The sequence below is a fragment of the Molothrus aeneus genome, chromosome 7 (genome assembly GCF_037042795.1).
Source record: "Molothrus aeneus isolate 106 chromosome 7, BPBGC_Maene_1.0, whole genome shotgun sequence".
In the NCBI taxonomy this organism is placed as follows: domain Eukaryota; kingdom Metazoa; phylum Chordata; class Aves; order Passeriformes; family Icteridae; genus Molothrus; species Molothrus aeneus.
Genome location: NC_089652.1, coordinates 13279224 through 13305410, shown reverse-complemented (window position 1 = coordinate 13305410; position 26187 = coordinate 13279224). Strand labels below are relative to the sequence as shown.

At 38.6% G+C, this 26187-nt stretch overlaps 1 protein-coding gene across 4 annotated transcripts; it reads right to left on the bottom strand.

Moving 5' to 3' along the window:
- Positions 1–124: 124 nt before the first annotated feature.
- On the bottom strand, positions 125–13630 carry CMKLR2 (chemerin chemokine-like receptor 2). 4 transcript variants are annotated; one of them, XM_066553465.1, is made up of 3 exons: positions 13519–13557; positions 4359–4446; positions 125–2898 (listed from the first exon to the last, which is right to left on the bottom strand). In XM_066553465.1, exon 3 carries the CDS (start codon positions 2880–2882, stop codon positions 1836–1838), a length of 1047 nt encoding a protein of 348 aa, XP_066409562.1. In that variant the 5' UTR covers positions 2883–2898; positions 4359–4446; positions 13519–13557; the 3' UTR covers positions 125–1835. The 4 variants fall into 4 exon arrangements, with proteins under 4 accessions (XP_066409562.1, XP_066409561.1, XP_066409563.1 ...); XM_066553464.1 differs by lacking the exon at positions 4359–4446 and having other exon boundaries at positions 13519–13630; XM_066553466.1 differs by lacking the exons at positions 4359–4446; positions 13519–13557 and adding an exon at positions 13321–13423.
- Positions 13631–26187: the final 12557 nt, after the last annotated feature.

Here is a 26187-nt window from a genome sequence, read left to right as displayed (position 1 = left end):
CCTTTAATCCCATACTAGAAAGGGCCAGGACTTGATTTCACCTTCCAATATCTTTGGGAAGGAGCTGTTATAAGAAAAGCCAGTCACCACACATTGCTGCTAAGAAAAGCAAATGAACATGCTCTTTGGAAACAAGGAAATTTTATTATTTCACTTGTACTACAGCCAGGAGAGTACATCATTCTTAGAAAGATGTCAGAGAACATGTGAAGAAAAACTGCAAAATGTTTGATTTAGGCCCATACAGCAGCACAATGCCAAAATATTATGATGAGCAACTATGTACCAGGCAGCAAATGACTCAAAGGAAGAATGCTGCTTACCAGCTTTTCAGCCCAAAGGGAAGTACACTGAAATTCCACTGATCCTGCCTGACTCTCAGACTCTGAAACCAGAGCCCAAAGAAATAGTTACAGACCACAGTCAGGCTGTTTCTATTTGTGCAGCTACCAATATTGGATGTGCTCATGCATATATATATATATTTTATACAAAAGCAAATCTATTTACATGTAAGGCCTCAATCATAGCATAAATGCTACTGTGTTGGCAGGCCATATAAACTAAGTAAATTATCTGAAAGGCAATTTTATTCTATATGCCTAGGCCAATAACTAGGAAAAAACAGTTCAAATTTACCCAAAGCTCTATGCTTTTACTTGCAGTAGAGTTTTGTCCCACATTCAACTTTTTAATTAAGTGGTATTGCATCAGAAATTGGTTCACTCCACATAGCATATATACATTTGCATTGGTGCATGTGTGATTCTGCAGCAAGCAACAAGTTGTAACAGAATACAGCATAACTGGGACTACTTCATCTTTCTTATGGGAGTGGACTCCATTTCCTGGATGAACTGTCTTGCCTCTAATTTGGAAAAAAAGCCTGAATTTGGCTACAGACTTGGAACAGAATACTAATGAATTCACTCCACCCATTTTTTAGGCTTGACATTAAAGCAAACAAAATGTTATATTATTTCTTTACCTTTGCTTGAAAGAGGAATAAAGAGCCATCAATAGTTGTAAACCTCTGTAGGACTAAAATTTTAAACATAGCAAAAGAAATGTGGCACAGAAACTGTAAGAAATATTTTCACTAATTCTTTGTACATTTTGAATGAGCCTAATATGTATATGAAACATCTGCTCAGTATTTTGTACCCAGCTAGTGCTAAAAATACAGTAAGTGACCCCAAAACACAGGGTCTCCTGTCTTAGTTTTGAGTATAAGATAAAGAGCAGTGGGAGAAGACAGGTTTTATTTCCATATTTTTCTTTTTTTGGCAATAGAAGGCAGCAATTCAGTGTTCTCCATCTTGGGATTCTTCTCCAGCTGCAGAGCGGAGCCACTGACAGCTTCATTTAGGTGAGATATAGCCAGGGAATTCCTCCTTGGGGCAGTAGTAGGCAATGAGGAGACTCATGACCCAGTGATGTATGGCCACAGCCTCTTGGATGAGAATGCCTCAACCAAGAGTTGTATCAGCAATGGCAAGGAGGAATATTTTTATTATGTGTTCTTTTGATATCAATGAGGTATGGAACCACAGCAAACCAACAGGATCACAACAACATTCCTCAGCAAAAGCCCAGTTAGAGTAATTCCACCTATGCTGATAACTTTCAGTTCAGGCTGTACGTGCATTGCAAGGGCACACATCCAAATCATGCATCCCTTAAAAACCTTTCCATTAAAGCAGCAAATGCAATGAAGCCAGCTGTTTACAGAAAACTGTCTATGCAAAGATGCACATCTGACTGGCAGATGTGAAGTCAAGAACACCTCCAAATCTCCTGTCAGCTCCTCTGGGGAGAGCTGCTGGCACGAGCAGTCACTGGGCAGTCTCACAGCAGCGCGCGGGCGTGTTGTCCGAGCTCCAGAGCTGCTCGCTGACCGTGCCCGAGCGGCTCACCTCCCACAGGGCCAGCTTCAGCACCTCAGACACCGTGCTCTTCACCTGAGCCTGGAACTTCTTGCTAATCAGTACATAGAGGATTGGGTTGAGGCAACTGTTGATGAAACCAAGGCCAGTGGAAAGGGGAATGCCATCCTGCAGTAAGTCATGCAGGTTTTCATCATGGTGAGCAGACAGCTCCACAATGCTGAATATATGATATGGTGTCCAGCAGACAAAAAAAGCTACAACTACAGCAGTGATGGTCCAGAAAAGCCTGCTAGAAGTCAGTACAGTTCTCCTCTTCACTTTGATAATCAGCAGCGAGTAGCAAATCACCATGGTCACTAAAGGAAAGAGGTAACCAAATGCAAGCCTCACCCAAATGAGGATGTGATGTGTCAGCAAAATAAGTTCTCTGTCATGCACATGGAAGTTGTTGTAGCAAATGGTGACATTGTTGAGGACTGTGGCTGTGTCTCTAAAGTATAAGGCAGGGCCACCAATAATTGCCGCTGACATCCAAATGACCCCACTGAGAAGGAGGGTGTTCTTTACAGTCCTGTACTTGTAGGAAAAGAAGGGGTGGACGAGGCGGATGTAGCGGTCAAGGCTGATGAATGTCAGGAAGAAAACACTGGCAAACATATTAAGTAGTGCAATGAATGAGTTCATTTTGCAGAGCCACTTCCCAAAGGGCCAGTGGAAGCCCATTGCCACATATGTAATATAGAGGGGCAGGAAGAGAACAAAAATGAAATCTGCAATGGCCAGATTCAGGAACCAGAGTGTGGAAACAGATTTATCCCACTTAAAGCCCATAAACCAGATGACAATGGCATTACCTGGCACTCCCAGCAGAAATGCCACACTGTAAAAGAAAAGGGAAATAATATGGGCAATGCTGAGGGAGGACTGGGGTGACTCATCTTCCTCAGACAGATCGTAGAAATAAGAGTAGTTCTCAAAATCTTCAAATGTCATGTTGCAGAGTGGCTTTCTGGGGAAGAAAAGAAATTAAATAGTCAAAGGAGAAATGTTTTACTGCACTGTAAATAGTAAACAGCAATTCTCTCAAGTTTTTGATCATGAACCAAAAACATTGCCTTAGTCTGGCAAATCTGTCACTTTTGTCTATCACTTTTATCTGTCAGTTGCTAGCACAAAACTCCTGAAGAAATTTGGTCACAGGCATTTCAAGAAATGTTCAAATCAAAAAAGAACTTGAAATATTCAACAACTGCTTTCCTTACATTAATTTCTTAACAGACAGCACTGAGCACAGTATCACTGATAAATTTCTGGGAGACCAGATGCAAAGTTTTATTGAAGTAGGATTGTGCTGTTCTTTTCTGGTCAGGTTTCGTACTTTACTGCTCTGTTCCTATCTGAAGCAAGTTTTATGCATTATATCTGTCTAAAATCAGAGGAGCATTAGACATCTATGTAGGAAAAAAAAATCACTTAAAATGTCAGAAAGCCATCTTCTATAAAATTTCACCCACCACCCTGCCTCAAATTATAGTTAACATAATGACAGACAGCAATTTCTCCGAAAATTAAAAGTTCATGGGTTTATTCATCTCTTTCATATATGTCTTTGTATCAAGAAATGATGACTTTCAGGCCCATTTAACATCTTAGATTTCCCTAATACATCAAAGAATGTGGAGAAAGAAATACATAGAACATATTGCAGGTACAATACACATCATGGTGTATTATACCTACCACTAGTGAGCTGAGAAACAGGTAATAGATGAAAGAAAGTAAAGCTTCCCATGAACAAAAAACACACTGTAAGAGCTATAAATGGAAATATTTGTGTGTCCTTTTTTTAAGACAGAATTATAGGATTTTCTCAGTTTTCTTCTCTTCCAAAAGCTTCTGGAACTTGCAAGTACAGCATGATTTTTTCACATAGAAATTCTTTCTGTGGGTGGAAGGGAAGGTGAGGGGGAGGAAAAGTGCAATTTAAACCAAAACAGAGGGGGGAAAAAAGAAATTAATGGGAAAACAGACAGGAAACAGAGTTTATACAACAGAAAGAAAAGCAGTCAGAAGTTATTTCACAGTATTATTTCACTGTGTTTAGTTTGCAGTATAGACAAAGCTGCAGCATATCACAGGTAGCCACAGTCAGACAAAACTCTCTGCAAAGAACAAAAAACTATTCTTCAAAACTCTGTTATCATTTAAAGCTGAATAGTTTGGCTGGGCTCAGCAGCACTTAACACCTGTGCCTGAGAGCAGTCAATTAGTTCTACTATGATTTATCTTACTGCTGAATTTCGGAGCACTATCTCCATTCCTACACCAAAATTCAGCCCGTGCTTCTGGAACTCAGCCCTGCATTCCTGCAATGCCATTAATTACAGCATGCTAGGGACAACAGGAGAGGGGTCTCCAGAGCACACTGCCTGCACAACCACATCTGCAAACTCGAATTCCTGTACTTACCTTTGCTCCAAAAAGTAGCTCACTCGGTTTGGAAGGATTACTCACACCAGTGAAGCTACGCATGTGCACACCCATTAGCAGGATTAGACTTCTCATTTGTAGATGGATAGACAGGGAAAGGAAAAAAAGGTTGTGTAATTTTATATCTCTTGATTAAAAAAATATGTAGTAAGAGTGAGCACAGCCTGTTCTGTCAAGAGGCTATAATAGCATTTGTGATTTACATCAGGCTGAAAGAATGTTATTTGGTTTGCTGTCCTGATAAATGATACTTATTGGGCTGCATTTATGTAATTACATGCCCCTTGGGGGTGGATTCTGCATCAAATACCACTACCACCCATCTGAGTAATTTTTTCAAACAGCTTAACAGCTGCTGAGAGAAGAGCATAAACATGGAGCAGTACCATTAACATCTGGAACATTATATTTGGACAGTTTCAGAGGACAGTCAGATTAACAACTGGATTTTTAAGTGGGTTTGCCCATACAAAAAACTGTACCTTCAAATCAAATTCATACAACTAAACAAAAAAAATTTCCAACTATAATGACAATGATAAACATTTGCCTACTGCCCAACTATGTTAATTTTTTTATTTAGCATTTTAAAGATGATGTATCGCAGGACAAAAAACACATACCCAAATAAATGCCAAATATTTCCCAGGCCTCCTGTAGTTTAAAACTCCAATGAAAGAGCACACCTTTAGAATGCAATTATTTTTCCAGGCTTATATTTGTCCTTCTCTCTAACTCTAGTCTTCAATGCAGGGAGTCTTCTTTAACAGTGGGAGTAAAAAAGCAGAAGGAACATTGTTTACCACTGCTCCCAGTGCACAGATGCTGAAATTAGACTCTATGGCTAGGGCTCAGCAAAGACTGCCAATTACATTTGCAAAGCCCAGAAACTTTTACTTCTGACATCGACATATATGAAGCACTTCTATAGCCAGACTCGTGGTGTTAAGACCTTTCCTAAAAAAGATAAGCAGTAGGTGATTGTCAGTGGAGTTATACTGGATTACATCAGTGAGGACACAGATTTTTTTCATTAACCATAATTCAGCAGGGATGTTTCTCTGTGGTCCTGAAACACATTATCTCTTAATACATGACTCTGAAATTAATAAATTTCCAGAGTCAAAACTGTCTTGCAGTTCAAGTCTAGGTCTTGTGAAGAAATCTAGTTATATTCCTTATTCTGTCACTAATTTCCTGTATGATCTTTGACAAATGGCTTACTTTCCAAGCTGGAAAATTCTCATGAATGTGTTTGCAAATTGAGGCTCAGTAGAGAAAACAATACTTTCAGAGAGCAGTTTCTGCTTGGCTTTAAGGCAAGTGCTAGTGAGGGTAAGGGAGGTTTGGTGCAGTTCACTGGCTCAGTGTCTGCCGGTCTGGGGAGCCAGTGCATGGAAAACATTTTTTAACAAACAGGAAAGTGTGGTTAGGGGCCTGCCAATAAGCCTTGGGAGCAGCCACAGGTTACAGAACAGTATTCTATTGCATATGGATTAATATATCCAAGTTTAGATTTCATCCTGTCCTTTTTTTTAAATTTTATTTTAAATAGTAAACACCCTGTGTAAAGTGTACGCTTAGCAGTTGTTTGACAAGTCCATTCCTGTTTGCTGAGCCACAAGCAGCTCTGAAAACTGAGCTTCCTTGATTCAGTTGCTTAATTATAAAAATAGTTGACCAGGAGGTTTCATTTCCTGCCCTCTTCTGTAAAACAGAAGTTAATTTCTAAACGACTTTATAGGAATATAACAGGATGGCTCTTGGCACTTTTAGATCTTAGGACAGAAAGCAGAATTACCAAGAAATACAGATCATCAGAAATATTTCTAAAATACAAAGCCACAGAACTGCTGAGAAGAGACTTCGCCACATGTTGCATGAGCAGTCTTTCTCTGAATTTCAGCAGGGAATTACAGACTTGGATCTCAGTTGACATATTCACAGCTTTCTACTAAAAGTACTTAGAGTTCATGTCCTCTGCCACTATTATAACTAAGCCATAATGACAACTTGAACAAATGGTTAGATCTGCCTAAAATAAAACAGCTCTTGTCGCACTAAGAATGGACTTAGAGCCATGGGACAGTACTTTGGAACCTATTCATGGCAATGCCACAAGCATCCTGTTTGGCCAGGGGAAGTCGTTTGACCCCTCCACACCTCAGTCCTGAGGTCACTGCAACGACTTTGGAATTAAATTACATTGGGCTTTCAGTTTAAAATAGAAGAAAACAAACAAAAAAAGTTGCAATTTCCATCCACTTCACTTGAAGCAAAGTCCTCCTGGGGGTTCAAAGTTCCCTGGGCACCACACAAGTTAGGACCTAACTGAATTACACTGGCAGGCTTTACCACAAATTCGAGCTCAGCCCACACAACCTCTCTCTCTCTCACATTTGGTCCACATCACTTTTGAATTTTACAGAAAGGTCAAAGGGAAGAGTTTATTCATTGTCTATGTTAGTTAAAAGTTAACACAAATAATTGAGTGGTAGTCCCCAAATCTATTTTTTCAGGGTGACAAACAGTGTTAGAGCCTTTGGCCAGCTAAATTGGTTTCAGAGGTCACAGTAATGGGTCCTGACTTACTAGGAAAATTATGGTTTGGAGGGTTGGCTGTCTCAACAGTTCAGTTCATAGAGGGAAGATATTACACAAACCCTCCTACCAATGTCTTTTTGAACAATTATGAGGACATCACATTCCATGTGTATTATCTGTGGCTAAAGGAAAGCTTATTTGATTTTGCATCACTTCTGTCATTTGCAAGAGTCAAAAGCTGGAGAACAACTAGTTTCACAAAAGGTCACTTAGAGCCTGCCTGTCATATTGTGGCAGCAAGTTTATCCAGGTATTGAATTCAGTTGCAAGCCCTCATAATTTTTTCTTGGAACTTTTGAGGTGACAAATTTTGAATTTATCTAGCTTCAAAAAACATAAACATGAAATCCACCTGGTAGTTTATCTGTAAAATTCAAAACTCAGAAGGCTGAGCAAATTCATTAGAGGTACACATGTATTTATGGCAAGCACTTTACCAAGACATAGGATACATTTGAAAACAAGGAATATTGATGAAATTACAGACTGTCATAGATTCACATTTCTCCCTCAAAAGGACAAAGCCAAGATAACCACTTACCTTTATGCAGAAACATTCCTATAGCAGGAGATGCCTGATATACTCATACTACAAAATTAAATCAGAGCTATGCTACAGATTAAGCCTAGAGTTGTTCCCGCAGACAAAGCTACCAGGTAAGGAGCATTTTAAGCTGGTATACACAAAAGCAGAATCAAGGCTTATGCCTATGTTCTCTTTCACAGAGGTGTAAACAAACAATTGTTTTTGACCATCCTTTTAATGGTGATTAGATATATGGTACCCTAATTACTTCATGTGTCATCCTGAATTCAATAATGGGTCAGATACGACATGTGACTGGAAATGTTGTTTTTGAGCCAAATATAGATGTATTTGTTCTAGCAGATAAGAAAGGAATGCAAATAACAATCATTCTCCATTATGTCTCTCAGAAAAGCAGTGTTAGAAATGTATTTGCAATGTACTAGCAAGACATGTCCTAGAACTTAGGCCAAAACCAACTTTCTTCAAGCAAGGCCAAACATGACCCTGTTAGTCATAACACACCACCTCATCTGTGGGATTGAAGTCCTTTGACCAGATAATAGCCTGAAAACACTTCACACAAAGTGAGTGCTACAGGATTAACAAACTCGTATAGCACAGACTCAGTTAATACTGGTAAATCTACAATTTCAGACCAGCAGTTTTGCCAACACAGAAATGTTAAACAAAAAAAAGGAAAATCCAACTTTATATCTAAATAAGGCTGCTATAGTAGGAAAAGTATCACAGCAGTTTTGGCCTGAATATAAAATATCTTCCTGACAATGGCTGCAATTGAGCAGTGTCCCATTTCCACAATCAGAGACCTGATAAATGTCTGCAACCAGCAACTGAATCTCATTGAAACTGATTTATTTTCAAGCTGATCCCAAGCACCAAGTCTTCCATTCCCAAAAATGACAAAGAAACCCAGAAGACCCCAGGAAATGCACTGGTGAAGGGGAGGACACTTGATAACTCCATCGATAGCACTTGTTTCTGCTCTTATTCCCTTCTAAAAGTAAGCTATAAGTAAGAATATAAGCTAAAAGTAACAATATAATTTTTAATATTTCTTTGGAATGTAAGGAGTTGCTGTAGCAACTGCAAATCACATAACCACAAAATTTGTACATCAGAGTCAGGAAAATGACTGGTCACATCTGTGAAACACTTAAAAATAGCACCATTTTTAGAGAAAAAAAAATTTAATATTCTTACAAAAAAAATATAGACATTTAGCTAAACAGTGACACTTGAGATTTAAAAATTGCCTGATGTATTGTATATGTCAGCCCTGCCAAAGTATTTACATAACCAGTCATAATGCTTCAGTATTCATAACCCTTACTGAAATGAGGTTCAAGTGAGAAGTATAATCAGTCTGGTTGGCTGTAGAATGCTGAGAATGACCTACAGGAAGTCTCTGATCAAACCAAGTGCTAAATCCAGAGTCCCTGCCTAGTGGCTCAACCACAGCCATGTCCGACCTTCTCAAACTTAGCACTGTCCCTTCTCTCATGGTGAAGGGCAGAAACCACAGCTTCACCTCTGGGAGACCTTTCCCTTCCTGAAGGGAGGCTCCCTTCTGTGCCATCATGCTCAGTGTGGTGGAGGAAGGCAGCACTTACCTGGGCAGCCCCTACTGCTCCTGGTCCCTTTTCTCTGCAGGGAAGAGAAAAGCAGCCTGGGTTTGCACCCTTTGCTTGCCATCCCACAGACTGCTGTGTCTCAGCAGTGCCAGGACACACCTCAGAGCCAGCAGGCACACCATGAATCCTACTGGCTGTGAGCTAACACACTGATCAAGTGTTGTTCCATGGAAGCTTCACATGTTTTCTAGTCCTCCTCAAGTGCCAGCAGGATTTTCTTTGGCTAAAAGCCACCATAATAACTACATACCTTGAGCAACAGAGATATCTGATTTTAAAAATTTAAGTGCTTCGGCTTCACAGTGCCTGGACTGAGGGGATAATGAATGCTTGCATTTCTAATTAATTATGGCTTTTTAAGGTTTTCATGCAAAAATTACTTGGAATTTTTACTTTGCAACTGTTTCACATATTTGTGATGAAAGAATATTTTTACTAGCATTCATGTGATCATTACATGATCATGCAGTTCTGAGAATGTTTTTAAATGGTTGTACTGTTTCAACAAACACATGCTTTAACCACAACTCCCTCCAACCAAAAACTAATAAAGTGAGAGTAGAGGATACAGAGTAAATGAAGAGATTTTTTTCCTGCAGTTGACTCAGCAGACTAATTAAGGCCAATTAAACATATGTTAGACAACAGCCATTCAAAAGGCACTGCAGGGTAACAACAGGTCACTACAGAAAAGATCCAAAGTAACACTCTCTCCAGCAGGATACAAAATACCTATTGAATTACAGATAAAAAAGAGGTTACAATCCGCTACATTTACAGTCCTTTTAAAAAGAAGAGTTAAAAAATAACCCCAGAGAACCACAACTCATTCTTCTAATATGCCTTCTTATATCCTATTCAATTTCACAGATTAATTTCTTAGTCCCTTATTACAGTGTGCTTGGTTCTGTAATGCCTTCTAAATTGATCTCTGCTTTCCTAGGTTTATTCTACCCCTCATTTATATAACTCAGCAGTTTCTTCTAGTATAAGTGTAATATTGCTATGCTTATATTACACTTGCATGGGCATACCAGAACATCCAATTCCAAAATACTGCTAGTACATATCAGCTGGAATGTTTTGGATAACATACTTTATTATGTCCTCACAGTTAATATTCTGGGATCACTGTGTTCAGTAGATTAAGGGTGTCTACTCCTGTATCAGTGTTAGTCTAATTTTCCTACCCATACAAAGCCAAGTATTTTTTTACTTTAAGATCAAGTCTATAGTAAGTACTGGCTTTATTCCTGCAAAACCGAAAAATTCAAATTGTTAAACACAGTTTCAGGAGGACTTGATATTTATTCATTTACCTAACAGGGTATTGGGAACAGTTCACAGCATTGATAGGAATAGATAGCACCTATGATTAAGGTGTTAAATTAGGAGCTTGGAAATACTGGTTTTACAGGCTTCCCATATTACCTTTACAAATCACTTCTCACTTGACTCTGCCAGATATGGTACAACACCCTCAGTTAACATTACTCAGGTTTCTTAAATGGGCAATGGTTCTTAACATACCCAAAATATCTCATTAAAGTGATGTGGGGCTGAAACTCATTAAAAGGGCACCACTAGAAAGAAGAGATGGGAGTGTAGAAAGTGGCAATACATTGACTGTACAGGACTTACTACACATCACTTTCTCTGTCTCCTCTAGAAGGCTTCAGAAGGGAATAAAACTTGTGTGCCAGGCTCACACTTGCTGAAAGAAGCAGGTATTTTATGTTGGGAAAGTACCCAAAGGCCCTAGTCCTTGAGATCAAAGCCTCACAGGATCGAGGCACTACAGCACGTAATGAAAGGCAATTCCTGCTTTGTTTATAATTAAACAGAATAAACACATACAAGAGTAGGGAAAGGAAGAGGCATATCTTGCCCAAAGCCAAACAGTAAATTTGAAGGTAAACTTGGGAGCAGAATAACTTGCCAAAAGAATAAAGAGGCTATCTAGATAACTACCTTCAGTTATCTAGATAGATGGAAAATATGCTAGTTCTTCATACTTGTGCCTTTTGATTCTTGAAATACATCCTTCAAGAAGTATCAAAAAGAGAGAAGAGAGCCTGGGTAGGGGAGGAGAAGTAGGAGCAACAAGCCAACAGAAATTCCTTTTGGAAAAAAGCAACCATGGGCTAATTTATGGATTTTTGCTCCTGCTTTAAGGCCCTCAACCCCTGGAACATACTGAAGATACAAAGAGTACAGAAGTAGCTGAGCTCCCTGGAAGTACTATATGCTACCTTTGAGGAAGGACACATAACTTTTTCTTTGTGTCTCAGGAGCCCCGGGCACACTGTAAAAGTAAAAGCAATTGTGAGAGAGTTCATGTCCACATAATGACATCTCCTCTGTAGAAGCAATGTCTCTTGGCCACTGCCTGCCCCAGTCACAGCAATCCCCTTCTTCTGCTGAGACCACAAGGAACTTCTCATCACAGTCAGCTCTCTTGTGCAAAGCCAGCCACAACAGAGCCCAGCACTGTGGGGAAACTGCTAGCTTCAAACTGAATGAACACAAATTAAACCACTATCAGAAATAATGACTGCAAATTAGCCAGACAAGCAGCCACCACAGTAAGAGAGACAGCTGAACTGCTGGCACATTCCATAAGACAAAATAAATAAATAAGCAAATAATAAGACCATTCAATAGATTACTATCCCCTGGAAACCTAGCTGCTGTTTAGTGCTTGGAATAGCAGAGTTATTAACACAAAATTTATATCGAATAACAGATCACAAACTTCAAGTGTCTGTTAAAAAACACAAGGAGAAGAAAATTCTTTAAGGCACTTGGCTTTATTAGGAAACAGATTCAAGTTTTCCTCTTGAATCAATCTATCAGAAATGAACAAAAATGGAAGCATTTCAGAAGTTGCTCATTTGGTTGTCAGCAGAAAAAGAAATTCTTAAAATTAAAAGAAAGAATGTATAATGCACAGGACATGGAAATTGCACTTTTCCTCTGCCCTCCCCCATGCAGTAAAAATCTGTAATCAGATCCTGCCTAGGAATCCTTAGACAGAGCTTCCCTGACTTTTCCACAAAGGCAATTAGAGAATCCAAACCATAATTCATTCTCCAGAGTCAAATAACTTCCACTGTGCCACAATCAAAGAGATTCTCAGTTCAAGAGAAGTGGACTCACTTATGGCACATAAAAAATCCCTAGGATTGAATTAAAGTTGATAGGACCTCTATGCTGTCTGCCTGGCATAAATTGCTGATAATGCTTTAAATTTGGCCAGAAGTTACAGTGACATCAAACAAAATTAAATTGGGTTATCAAAATATTTGCATTTCCCAGTTCTGTTCTGAGGTAGAACAATAACATGATTGTGAAAGTAAGCTAACCTATCATAAGTAAGTTAATCCTGGAATCAGTTTCTACAAATCTGCTCTGACAGACTACTTTACCTTGACATACCCTAGTCACTCTCTTCTCCTTAGCTATGAATTAATTAGCATTTTATATTATTCAGTGATATGATTTCATTCAGCTAGAAATCAAATGTGTTTTAATTCACAGACAATGTTCAATGTATACATGTTTTCTAAGTCCATGAAAACAGGTCTGGGATATTGCTGGGCTTGCAAGATCACATCTAGAAAGGTGACAGGTGACAATGACACTGTTATCACTAAGTGTGAAGAGCAGGTGGAACTACCTGGAATGCATGCCATTGTGTGGTAGCATACAAGGCTTCAAATCTTATTGTCACTTCCAATACACTTACTGAAAGCTAGATACATATCCTACCTTATTCCACAATGGTTAGGGAAAACACACAAACTTTCCAGCTGAGATCACAGAAATCTTATTCAATTCTGCAGAACTGTAATTCTTCAGAAGTATTCTGTTAATCTGCTATTTAAGTTGAAATGATTTCCAGTTTCTGTTCTAGAATCTGTTAAGATCAGAACTGATGTATTTTTAACTAATTATACTGGAAATTGCTGTAGCTATAGAAGACACATTATCCCTGAGCAAATAAAATTTAAATCAAACACACTAGGGAACACAGAGAGGAGAGAGAGATTTAAGTCAGGGTCACTTACCATTCGCTGACAGGGTAGCACTCCTTGAAGTGTGTATTAACATATTCAAAAGTAATTAAAAATTAAATTCAGGCATATTTTCATACCTTTTCTTGGTGCTGGGTGGTTCAAAGTAACCTTTGAAGTAAATGAGTATCACATTATTTCTTCCAAGAAGCTCTTTTAGTCAGTATATGCTATCCCACCTTACAAAATTTGCCTGCAAGTGTTGCTGCAGCTGTAGAGGCTCACTATTTAGAAGGGAAGGGAGAGAAAGATATTAAATATTAGACAGTTTGACCTACCTTGCTCAGTTCTTTGAAACAAAAGGCACTGTAAATCAGGGATCTGAGCTCTGTAGCAGAGGGAAGAATGAAATGATCTGCAGAGTTCAGAGTCACTTCAGTGTGATTCCAGCTGCTTCACTTGGCCACTGCCTTCCCTCTAATAAAGCTGCAGAATGATATAACGCCGTGTTTGTTTTCAGCTGAGGAAGTTGTTTCCAACTTCCCTTGGTTTTCTAGACCCATTTTTGAAATATTGCCATGCTGTATAATCCCAGTATTTCACCAAAAATAAATGTTAGACATTCGAATGAATCATTTTGGTCAGTGTCCAAGCAAGCAACAGATGTGGTGGCTGATGAATGGAAAGAGACCTTACAGTTGTGGGCTGCTTTTTGTTCTGCAGAGGAGAGGTTGAACAGTATTTCTTTGTAAGCACTCTGGTTTATAGAAAATAATGTTGAATGAGCTGAAAGATGTTTAAAAAGTCACAATGAAAGCATCATTTTGTAGCTGTACAGTGTGATACATTCATTTGGTATTTGGGATTCGTAGATTAATCTCCTTTTGTATGTAAGAGAGAAGTAAGATCTTCAAAACACTAATTAGTGACTCTCTGTTAGATAGTGTAACACTGGCCAGGAATTTGAACTGGATTTTAGGTGACTGGGCCTGACTCCAAGTTCTGTAAAGAGCCTGATGAGGTTTTATGACCAGGCCTCATGATCTCCATGTTGCTCAATTTCTCAGTCAGTAAAATGGAAATATTATTTCCCTACTATCTACCTACCACAGCTTACCTGACTCTAATGGTATCACACTAGTCATACCATTTTATATCAACTAAGCATCTGCCAGTCTACCCTGCCAGTGGAAACAATAATTTAATAGTGGTACTCCGCTGCCACTAATGCAAAACATGTAAGACGTTCAACACCAACTGAATCTAGTCAAGGCCAAATTTTCCAGATAGCAAATCTATTGATTCCAGTGAAAAAAATAGAAAGAAAAATATTCAACAAACCAACCAAGCATAAAAAAAAACAAACCAAAAACCACAGAAGAGTCAAGTGCTTAGTGAGATCAGCTAAACTGGGATTTCATCATCTGGTTAACAAGGCTATCAAGCACTTAAGCAACTCTCTATAGGTTCACAGACCACAGATTGTCTTAACAGGAACCAAAAACTCCTTCTAGCAAAACTAGTCTTCTTTGTCTTTCCTCCATGACAGTTTTTCTTGTGATGCCATTATAACTTTAAACACTGAAAGTGATACATGTATACCAAAGTTTTACATGTACATTGTACATGAGTGGGAAAGCCTCTGATTCCATGAAAGGAGGATGGGGATTATGCACAGAGCCCCTGGGCCATAAGGAAAGCACAGGGGAGCAGGACTCCTGGGAATATATGGGGACAAACGGAGGGGGTTGCCCGAGGAAAGCACCTCACTTGTTTATTTCTTGTATTTTAAAGATTTCCTGTTCTCTCTAGTTACTGATTGGTGAACCTTCTCTAATAAAATCTCTTTTAACAGTAATTATCTTCTTTTGTAAATGCTGGGATAGGGTAAATACAGGCACCGTTTAACAGCAGATCTGCCGAGGGTTTTTTCACCTGTAATGGCACATGAGTCTGTGTCTCTCTAGGTATTCTGCCAAATCTAATTATTGTAAGGCAGTCAATTCAAAGATGTGCTCAGTACTATTTCAGCAGGACAAAAGAGAAGATTATGCGGTAGATAACCCCCAGACATGATCCACAAAAAAGATAAAACCCCCAGCAAACAGTCACAATTTGCCAAATGCTCTTCACCTTCTCAGTGAAGGGAGCATTCTGGAGAGTGAAAAAGATTCTTGCAGTTTGGGGTAGTGAAGGATTGTCCCTAAGGCATTGTTCCCTTTACCATAAATTAAAAACAGGTTTGTGACTACTGAAACATATTCTGGTGTTGATACCTCAGCTCTTCCATCCTTCAGAATCAAGGGAGGATTAAACCCCACATAGCAATTTTCCTCACCCTTCCTTACCACTGCACCAAATATGAAATACCAAACACTAAGGGCCCAGAGGTCACTTTGCAGAGGAAGTTAGAATGAATGGATGAATGAATTCCTAATTTCACAGGAAATTAGGGTTTTTTCCAAGAATAGCAGATTACTGCATTTAAAATAATTTTCTACCTCTCTGTCCTACTGACATTTTTCCCTTTTCCATGGGAAAGGACTTTTGCTTTGATGAGAAATTACCCAACTTGCACACTATAACCAGCATAGTAACATACCTGGGAGAAAAAAAAAAAGAAAACAGATTTTTACAGATAAAATTGCATTCAATCTGAAAAGGTTTAGTTCTGCTTGTTTTCTGTTTAGATCTAACTGCAGCATTTTAGTCATACATAGTTTTGATTAACCACAGCGGAAATCTTAAACCCCTAAAGAAAGTACGCTTAGGCTCTAAATCTTTCATTGTTTTAGTTCTTTCTATGCTCAGACACAGTGAAACTGGAATGGCAAGTCACAAATTACATGGCTTTTTAAGATACACTTTTTCTGCAACCCATCAACCACTGACATCATTTGAGTGTGATCTTTGCAGATAATTTTGTGAAAGTTACATGCTTGGAAGAAAATTAGTGAATAAAAAAGAATAACTTGTTTACTTTCATATCTTCTTTTCTATTTGGAAGTTGTATTTGTATTTTGCAATGTTATTTGTGCTTTTTCAACTGGGTAAGTTATCAAAGCCAATATGCCAGAGAGCTCTGAAGAGGGATGTGCATTCATGAGCATACAGTGCACCTGGATCTTGCAGAGCAGGGAAATACTACTTTATATTTGATGGAAAAAGAACAAAGTAGAGGATTTACATACAGGTAGTAGACATTGGGTCTTCCAGCCGTGAATAAACTGGGTCTAGTGAAAAGCAAGTTAATTTTAAAAGCACTTCTGATTCTTTGGAGGCTTTTTTAACCCTATAAAACTAAACAAAAGCACAGGATGTATGAAAAAAAAATATACAGAGGACAAACTTCCAGAAATGTTTTACTGGTATTAACCAAAGCACAAATTACAAAGCATTAAAAAAAACCCAAAAGTAACTTTTAATTTATCTGGATTGCCAACAACTGCCTGATAGTTCTGACAATTATCCCCACTCCTGGGACCACCTGATCTTATCAAGTTACCTATTAGTGTGTGCAGATAATCTCAGCACTAATCAACATCCCATCAATGTTCCTTAATTCAGTTAAATTAAATAAACCACGAATTTGGAAATTAATTCAAACAAAAGATATTTAGTTTTTCTCAGGGTTAATTTAAGCTGAACAACACAAGAAAGCAACTACTTACTGTTGTTTACAGCTAGGTCTTTTTTCTTTTTTTAGAAAAGTAATTCTTCACTGTTCCTTTGTCCTCACTGTTTGAATACCTCATCGACTAAAATCCACTCTGGAAAGACCACGTTTAACTACCTGACAATCAGGAAAGGGGTAATTTCCTTCCTTCCTGTGAAACTAATGGCTATTCATGCCTATCCTTTAGGTAAAGCTGTAATGTTTACTTGTGGCTTAACTAGCCACTATATACCAGAGTCAGCAAGTGTGACAAAATTCTCCAGCGACACATTTGAACAAACCACACGATGAAGGAAGGTTTGGCTTTGGCTCATTTAGGCAGGTCTGCAGCTCTGTCTATGCTGACATTAACGATCTGAAAGATTCTCATGTATAACACATTGAAGAAATTCAATAATTCTGCAGAAGGAAAAAATCTTTCCTCATTACTTCAGTCAGGTCAAAACACACAAGCATATATAGCTATACATCTATATATGAATGTATGTACATACCAGTTCAAGGTGCAGCACTTCATATAACTCCTGCAAACACAGTCAGGAGGGGGTTACATTCTATGAAATAATAAATATTAGAGAATAATTTATTATAGTATATATTTATGTGATGTATGTATTATATATTATTATATAATGTATGTAAAGTATTATTATATAATGTATTTTTATATGATACCTGGGAAAAATACCATTAGAAATAGCCTTTTTACTCCATAGATTTTGCTTTTATATGTGCATTTTTTCTCATTTTCCACAAGTAGGTAGGAATTATTTCTACATACCTTTCAGACCACAGGTATTCAAGTTCTAAATTCATATGACAATAATATAAGAGATTATATGTGCCACTCAGATAACACTTGAAATCCATGGAATTTTCAGAGCGTGTCTTGACAACCAAACTTCTGATATATGTCATTGAATGCTAAAGACTATATTAATTGGATAGCTAACCAGCCAACTCAACAACAGTATTTTTCCATTTTAGCAAAAGTGCTGTCTCCTCCCATGGAAAGGAATGTCAGTGTTTGGAAAAATTATTTCAGAGAGATCTACAGAGATTAGAGACACAAAAATGAGGCTATGCAAACTACAGTTGTTTCACTACGTATTTCACAAAATATTTTCATATCTTCAGGACTGGTTGTACGAATTAACCAACTTGCTCTTTTTCACCTCACATAAATTACCTGGAACTACAGAGTTACTCTGCAAACCGGTCTGAGGAGGGAAGCCAGAATTTACTGCACCTTGGATTGAGTCATATGTCTCAAAATCTGCCCAAAGCCTAGCCAGTCTGGGTTCAAAGAAACCCAAAGCACCGCGATGAACTTTAACCACACCTCTTAGGGATTGGGGCTGCTCTACCCACTCGGCATGCAAGTCCCAGCATAATTGTTTACGACTATGCCTACAACAGAGATCTTATTTTCCATTTAAAGTGCAAAGACTCAGTTTCCACCTTTTATATAATGTATCTTTGCATTAAAATGCACAAATCCCCAAATTCACGGTTCAAATAGGATTACACTATGATGGTACAAGGGGCAAAACTCCTGACCCAAGAGGTGCTTCTGTTTCATGTTTTGCAGTCAGCTATTAACAACTCACAGCCAATTTGCTGAAGACTATTATGATGAAAAACAATGCTTGCAAAAAGCAAGCAGATTTGCATGAAGGAAACAATCACCAGTTCCTGTCCCTCACTATTCTACAACTAGACTATTGCTCTTGGCTACTGTCATCACTGAGACACAGCTGGTCTTAAACACAAACAAAATGGGGACAGGGAAACTGAAAAGGATTCCATTTCCCTGAAAAAGACACAGAGCAAACGGAGTGTTGATACAAAATTTGGGCAGTTCCCTGAAAATATATGCTAATAGTCAGGGTGCCTGTACAGGACTCACATGTGATCAAGCAAGGTTGTTGCTTTGCACCATTAATGCTCAAAATCTAAACTAAGAGAAACACCTGGGCACATGTGAAATTGTAGAGGCTGCTGGTTACTCTTTACAATACTTAATCAGCCATTGACTTGACATTCCTTAGGAATTATGAACACGCTAGGATTTTTAATTGGACAGTAGTTCCTTGCAATGAGGAATGGTTCCTGAATACCAAGTACAAAGCTGATGCAAATCAAATCTAAACCAAACTCAATCATCTATAGATGTTCTGAGATGCTCCTGGTTTGGGGGTTGCAATGCACATTAATTTTTATTTTTAAAGTTGGTTTTTATCATCAGCTACATTTGTCAGACTATTTTTCTGTTTAGTGGATGCAAACACATTTTGTGAAACACATGACCTTTACTCCACAAGGACTTAAGTTATTTATCCATAGAAAAGAATGTGAGATAGGGAGAGCCAATGCAAGTTTCTGTCTACTGCTCTGCATTTGTCCTCTCTGATAACAGTTTTGCTTCTAAATCCTACCCAGTTCTCAGCCTCTAATGAGTTGGGAGCTGATAAATCCCTATAAACCTGCTACTTGTGATAGAGGCAAAGCAAATTATTAGATGCTCTGAAAAACATTTTGCTAGTTAAGGGCTCAGTGTATAACCTTCCCTCTTTCTTGGCCTTCAATAAAAGCAAACATAACACCATCTCTAATAAATCTTTAGTGGGCTCTGGGAATGAGGCATAGGATATCAATCTAAGCAAAGACATAGCTAACACTCCCCAATATCTGCCCATTCTAGTTCTGATTCTCAGGCTCTCTCTCAAGACACATAAAGGTTAATTTGAAATCCTCCTCACTTTGCAATCTATTTTTAGAGAAGACTATATGACCCAAATTCAGCACTTAGCAGGAACTTCAATATGGAATTTAAATGAATTGGAAGTCCAATCCTTTACATAAAATGCTAAATCCATGAGATTGGATTTAGCATTTTATGTAAAGGATATTTAAATTGCTACTTGTATTTTAAAGACAAATAGACTCCCTTCGAGGACAAGAGAAGAGAAGAGAAGAGAAGAGAAGAGAAGAGAAGAGAAGAGAAGAGAAGAGAAGAGAAGAGAAGAGAAGAGAAGAGAAGAGAAGAGAAGAGAAGAGAAGAGAAGAGAAGAGAAGAGAAGAGAAGCTTGTGGAGAAGGGAGCAGCCATTTCTACATTTCAGGTTGAGAGACTAGGCAAAGGGAAATTACACTAATTGTATGAACCTTGGGTGCAAACCAGAAACTGAACTCCAATTAATTCAGTATTGTAAAAACAGACAATCTTACAATATAGAACAGATCAGAAAAAGAGAGAGGCTAAACTCTGATCCAAAGTAATACTATGTGAAATGCTGAAGAAACACAAATCAAATGAAAGGCTTTTTGTTTAAAAGTTCTTTTTCTCCCTTTTAAAATGTTTCTATGAAAACCTCTGTGTTTTCAAACTATAAGAGAAAGAGACTTTTTTCAAAGGCTAATGTTTTTGCATACCAGCATTCTTAGCCTAAAATTAAGTTTTGTCCTTGAGAAAAAAACCCAGGACTTCTCTTGTTTAACTTTCTGCTTGCTTCCTGAATAGGATAAAGAAAACTTTCTTTAAATTATTCCCATGGTAAAGCAAAGTAGAGACTCCACTTTTTCTCAGATGTAAGAGAATATCTTATGTGGTTTGTTGCAGGAACATTAAAAAAGTTTAACATTATTTAGAACAGCCGGAGCAGAGAAAAATAGCACTTACTTAACTTCCTTGGGAATACATTTTGACCCCACCTTAAACTGCAGAACATCCACTGACTCAACATAATAGTATATATTTGGAACTCCTAAACTTGTATAAATTACACTACAGACAAGGAAGCTGCAGAAGCATTTTATATTCCAGATTACCTTAAATTCATATCCATCTATTTAAAATCAGAAAAGTTCCATTAAAATAGATGTATATAAACATTTAATTCAGAATATTACAAGGGGTAAAAGCTGGTTTGAAACTTCTGGGCACTTGAAAATTCTTGATAAACAGAATTAATAACCTTCCAAGCAACTTTGAGAAAATTATCTCTTTGTATCGGAAAGACATTATTGACTTCTGGAGTAATGGGAATTAATATTTACTTATGCAAAAATGCCTTGAGTTCCTACTATGACAAAATGTGAGGTAGACTATAAGGGAATATTAGTCATCTACTATACTTATTCAAAATATTTCAAGACACTCACATTGGCAACTGATTTAAAAAGCCACATTCATTTGTTACCTTATCTGCTAATAAAATGGGTGGTTTAAAACAGGCTGAAGCAAACATTGTGCTATGCAGACCAGATTAATTCAGTGCTGAGTGTATTTCCATCATGTTATCCGACTGTGGTTACACAAGAACCTCTGGTGTTTCTGTTCCCTTCAGAGCTGAAGGCTCTCAGGCTGCAGAGTCCCTTTCAGCATGGAGGAAATGGAGTCATTTTATGACTTTCCATTGCATCTTCCAGCACATACATGTCAGAAATTATCATATTTTTCCAAGTACTTTGGTGATCAACAATAATACTTGAGAAAATCTTGCAATTCTCAAGGGTCAATCTGACTACATCAATCAGACAATTTTAAAATTGGTGTTATATTTGGAAGCAAATATGAAGCAATGGAAAACAGAATAGAGACATTCTAAGGAATAGTTTTTTTTAAGTTATAAAAAAACTCCATGTACAACATGAAGGCCAAAGAATATCCAGCAATTCATGAGCAGGCACCTACAGCCTAATTACTGACTCAGACCCTTCCTTTATGTCACTACCCTAAAAAAATCAGGCAGAGTTATTTTGGAGAGATAAACTGACTGATCATTAACTGAAAACAGAAATTACTGTAACAGTAAACTATTCAGCATTTTATGATTAAAACGTGTTCTCTGAAAACAGAATTCTCTTTAGCATACAAACTTCTCAACTGCTGATTTATTTTCTTTGCATTTTCTTTTAGAACAGAACACCCTAAAAACAAGTTAATTTAAGCTGATGGAGAGATTCAAAAAAACTGCAGCAGAGCTAAGGTATGGATTTGAAATCTAATGTAAGATAATTAGAAGCCCATCATACAGAAACTTTCTGAAAGCACTGGATTTGGATACATTTTGTAGCCATACTGTTTAAAGCAATCCTTTCAGAGTTGTCTCCTCGGCTGTTCCTTGTGCCAGCAAATGAACAGCAACAGCAGTCCTAACAGCAGTAATAAAACCCTCTGGGATCAGTGCATCCCAGAATTTTTCTCAGCACTATTATAATAAAAATCTCTATATTCTGTACACGTATACAAAAAAAAAATAGAGAGAAATTTTTGTGGAAAAAAGTGCATAGAACCCAAAAACTGACAAGGCAAGCCTGTGAAAGCAGCAGCATGGCTTCTAAATATCAATTAAAAATTGACTAGAGAAGGATTTTCTTCTAACAAGATATTGGAAAAAGAGTCAAACTGTTTTGTATTTCAAGTCACCTTCTAAAAATTTAAGACCTGGTTACAAGAAATTAAAATAATATTTTTAGGAGAAAATGATCAGCCCATGCATTTCAAAAATGATCTTTTAAAGCTTCTAAATGATATATCAGATTTTTTTTCTTGGTCACTATCCAATTATGTTTCAAATATTACACAACTGTCAAGCTTTGTGGTTGATTAAACAATTAAGAAAAAGAGAAAAAAATTGCTTTGGTTTTCATTTCTTTTCAGTGCCATATCCAAGTAAATAAAAGACCATTATTATTTTTTTAAAAACATACATTTTTCATTCAAAAATGAGAAAAATACTTATAATAGAGAAGAATCAATGTGTAATAGTAATCTGTCAATCCCAGCAAACTGTTTGAGAAAAGCAGAGCAAAGAAAACAAGAAGCTCTGTTTTGTGAAGAGATTATCCTTACCTTTTACACTTGTGAGAAATTATTTTCTTTTACTTTGAAAAACCTTACTAAATATCACAGAATTCATAATAAAGTGGAAAACTCGAATACCACAGAGGACCAGATAATTATTCCATAAGTCGCATACCTGATATTGGCCAGTGGCCAACATCAGATTTTTCAGAGAAAGACTACAACTACTTCTTAGGAATTAAAGGTTTTAATACAGTGCCAGGCACTATAGAACTGCCACTCAACTGTAAAGTTGGAAAGATACTTCTTCCCCAAGGTTACTCAGAATGTGAAGTTCTCTAAAATCTACACACATAGTCACACTGCCTTGTTACAATCCAGCAACCCATCCTTGGGAACATTTGGCAAAAGTAACTTCTGCATGGCTCAAGCCTCAGAACTTCAACTGTCAGTCAGTCAACACTTAGCTCAGATCCTTTGAAGAACTTTACCAAAACAACGATTTAAGATAAATTAGGCTTATAACATCAGAATGCATAAAGTACATATGCAACAAACTAAAAACCTAGCCAAGAATTTCCTGCCAGCTAGTTTTACCAAGCTTGATTTCCTTTCATCACATTCTCTCTTTTCCAATCTGAACACAGCTGTTGGAAGCAATTTGACACTCTTTAGGAAAGAGTCTGTTAATTTGTCTAAATGATTTCATAGGTACAACTTTGACTTACATTTGGATAACAGAAGTGAAAACTACAACAAATCAAAGTAAAAGTAGAAAGCAGTGCAGTGAAAGGTATGGGGCAGTTTTTAAAATCTGAATACATGAGAAAAGACACCAGCAAAGAGAAAAAAAAGTCTGATGCTTACATCAAGAGAAAGTATAATTTTTTAAGAGGAAGGAAAGTTTGTCAGCCCTACTCAATGGTCATATGTGAGGAGTAGTACCCTAGCTGGGAAGAGGAGACTGAAGGACAGTAATCTCTCTCAATGCCTTACATGAATTTGAATCAAGGTGCAACCTCTACAGAAAGAGTTGAAAGCTAAGAAACACTTGGCAACACAAGCCTAAATTCTGGTATCTTTCAGTGACAGTCCAAGAGATAGAATATTACATTCTATCTTGCAAAAATATTCAGGAATATTCTGAGGACATGTTGTATGGCATTATAAGACAGACTGCATCGATTTCTCATAGCTAAAAAGGGCTTCTGTTTCATATGAGCCATTCTGGAAAAAAAACTTCAGTGCCTCAGCTATGTAACCAAGCTTCGTTTCAATAAGCTATGGAGTTAGAAGAGGCACAGTAACTCACTAATCCTGCCATAAACCACCATAAAAGTAAACTATTTTAGCCTAAGATAACATGTCTATATATGTGTTTGCCACATGTTTAAATAATGAAGCTCTGGTGACGTGCAATAATTTGGGCACGTGCCTGAGCCTTCCATGCGTGCAAATGCTCTCAGCCGAAAGTTCCAGTTTTCCCAAGTTGTGTATCATACTAGGCAACAAAATATCATCAGGCAACTTTTGTTTTGTAATAAATATTTATTTTTCAGCAAGAAAGATATATTCATAGGCATGCATGTATCAAAAGCATCCAACAGCAATTAAATCCAGCCTTCCTAAAGAGAGGCCTTCTCCTACTCTTCTGTCATGTGAAATTTGTATTGAATTACTTGCTCAGCGTGGGTGGACATTTCTAAGCCATGGTTTCATAATCACATAGCCACACAGCAGCGCCTTTTTACAGCAACTTCTTTAAATTTTCTGTATTGCAGTGCATTCAGGATTGTTTTCCCTCCATTGCACAATCCAAGCCTGTATCTGCACCTGTCTTCACACATAAGGGTGTTGTGTTGACTTTGTGTCTGCCTGGATTACTGAAAACACCCTGCTGCTTCAGCATATTGAGAGAAATATGCAATGGCTGGTTTCCCACAGGAGATGAGATAAACGTTGAAAACCCTATAAATGAAAATAAGAGAACCTGAGGTAAGGTCACATTCTTAAGCCCACTTATAAGCAAAGCAGCTTTAGCATTAACTCTGGTAAAGTCAGACTTTAACGTTCTGATAAAACCTACTTGAACAATCCACCCCGTGTAAAGCAAGCTACTTTTAATGGCCGAAAATAAAATTAAATAAGGTAACGCTTTAGCTTACTTTCAAGTACATGAAATAGTGTGTTTTGAAGGAGAAAATGACTAGTACAGTTGTTGAAATGAAACTTAGCAAAGAGGTTATTTTTCCGTAACCAAAACCACCCTGCCGGGGCTGACAAAAGACGCCACCCCGAGGTGTTCTGGGGCAGTTTTGCAGCGGTTGTGCGGCAGGAAGCGAGGCTCCGGGGCTCCGGGGCTCCGTGCGAGGCGCGCCGAGCCAGCTCCGACAGCTCGGCCGCATGGCGGCTGCGGGCCGGGATCCCGGGCGGGAGGAGCGCGGCGCTGAGGGAAGGAGGCGCCCGCGCCGGGCCGGGAGCAGCGGCCCGGGAACCGCAGCTCCCGCCATTCCCTTCGCGGGGCGCGGCCCGCCGACCCGGAGCAGGAAGCAGAGGATGGCGTCCCTTGACCCCAGGGCGGCACTGGAGAGCGAGCGGGGAATGATGGAGGTGAGCCGGCGCCGGCAGCGGGGAACGGGAGCGGGCGGAGGAGCGCGCGGCCGCCTCAGCGTCCCCTCAGCGCCCGGCCGCGGGTGGCGGCTCCCGGCGGGACGGGGCGGGCGGAGCTGCTGCGGGCACAGCCGGCCCCGGTCCCTCGGCTGCCGGCCGGCTCCGCCCCGGGCGGGGGGCCCGGCGGGAGACGGGGCGAGGCCAGGCGGGCACCGCGGGCTCGGTGCAGCCGGGATGGGACCGGACCCGCGCCTTGCGGTGAGGCCACGGGGCAGAGGCCGCTCCTGAGCGGAGCTGCCGCCTCCCTGATGTGGTTGCGCTGTGGGAAGGCACTTGCCTGTGCCTCTGCTTAGGGGAGGGACTTGTTCTCCCCCTGCCTGCCCAGCGCAGTTGCTCTCAGGTGAAGGGGTGGCTGAGGTGTTTATGGGGTGTATTTCGAGGAGCAGTTTTTATTACTTTTGCACCCTTTTTATTTTACTTGTTGCGATGCAAGAGTGACAGTGTCTGGAGGGTCCCTCTTGACACTCTGGAGAGTTTATCTGATGCCTTTGACACCCAGATACTATCAGAATGCAGCACTGATTTTTTTTTTCTTTTAAATTATTTTTTAAATTTTAATATGTTTCATAGCTTTTGTTTGTTTTGTTAAAATGATTGAAAATTTTCATTCTCTACCTGCTGTACACAGACTAGTTAAATGAAGCCAAAACGAAGCGTTGGTTTTCGAGACAGCTGCTAAAATAGATTTATTCGAATTTTACAAAATCAAATATTTCTGTATGTAACTGGTTGTTTATACATTTGTTACAATTTAAAGGATTCTTTTGGTTGTAAAATATTTAAGCTTTATCTTGAATAGATAGTATTTATTTACTCTTAATCCAACAGTTTAAGATAGTTCCCACTGTAAATA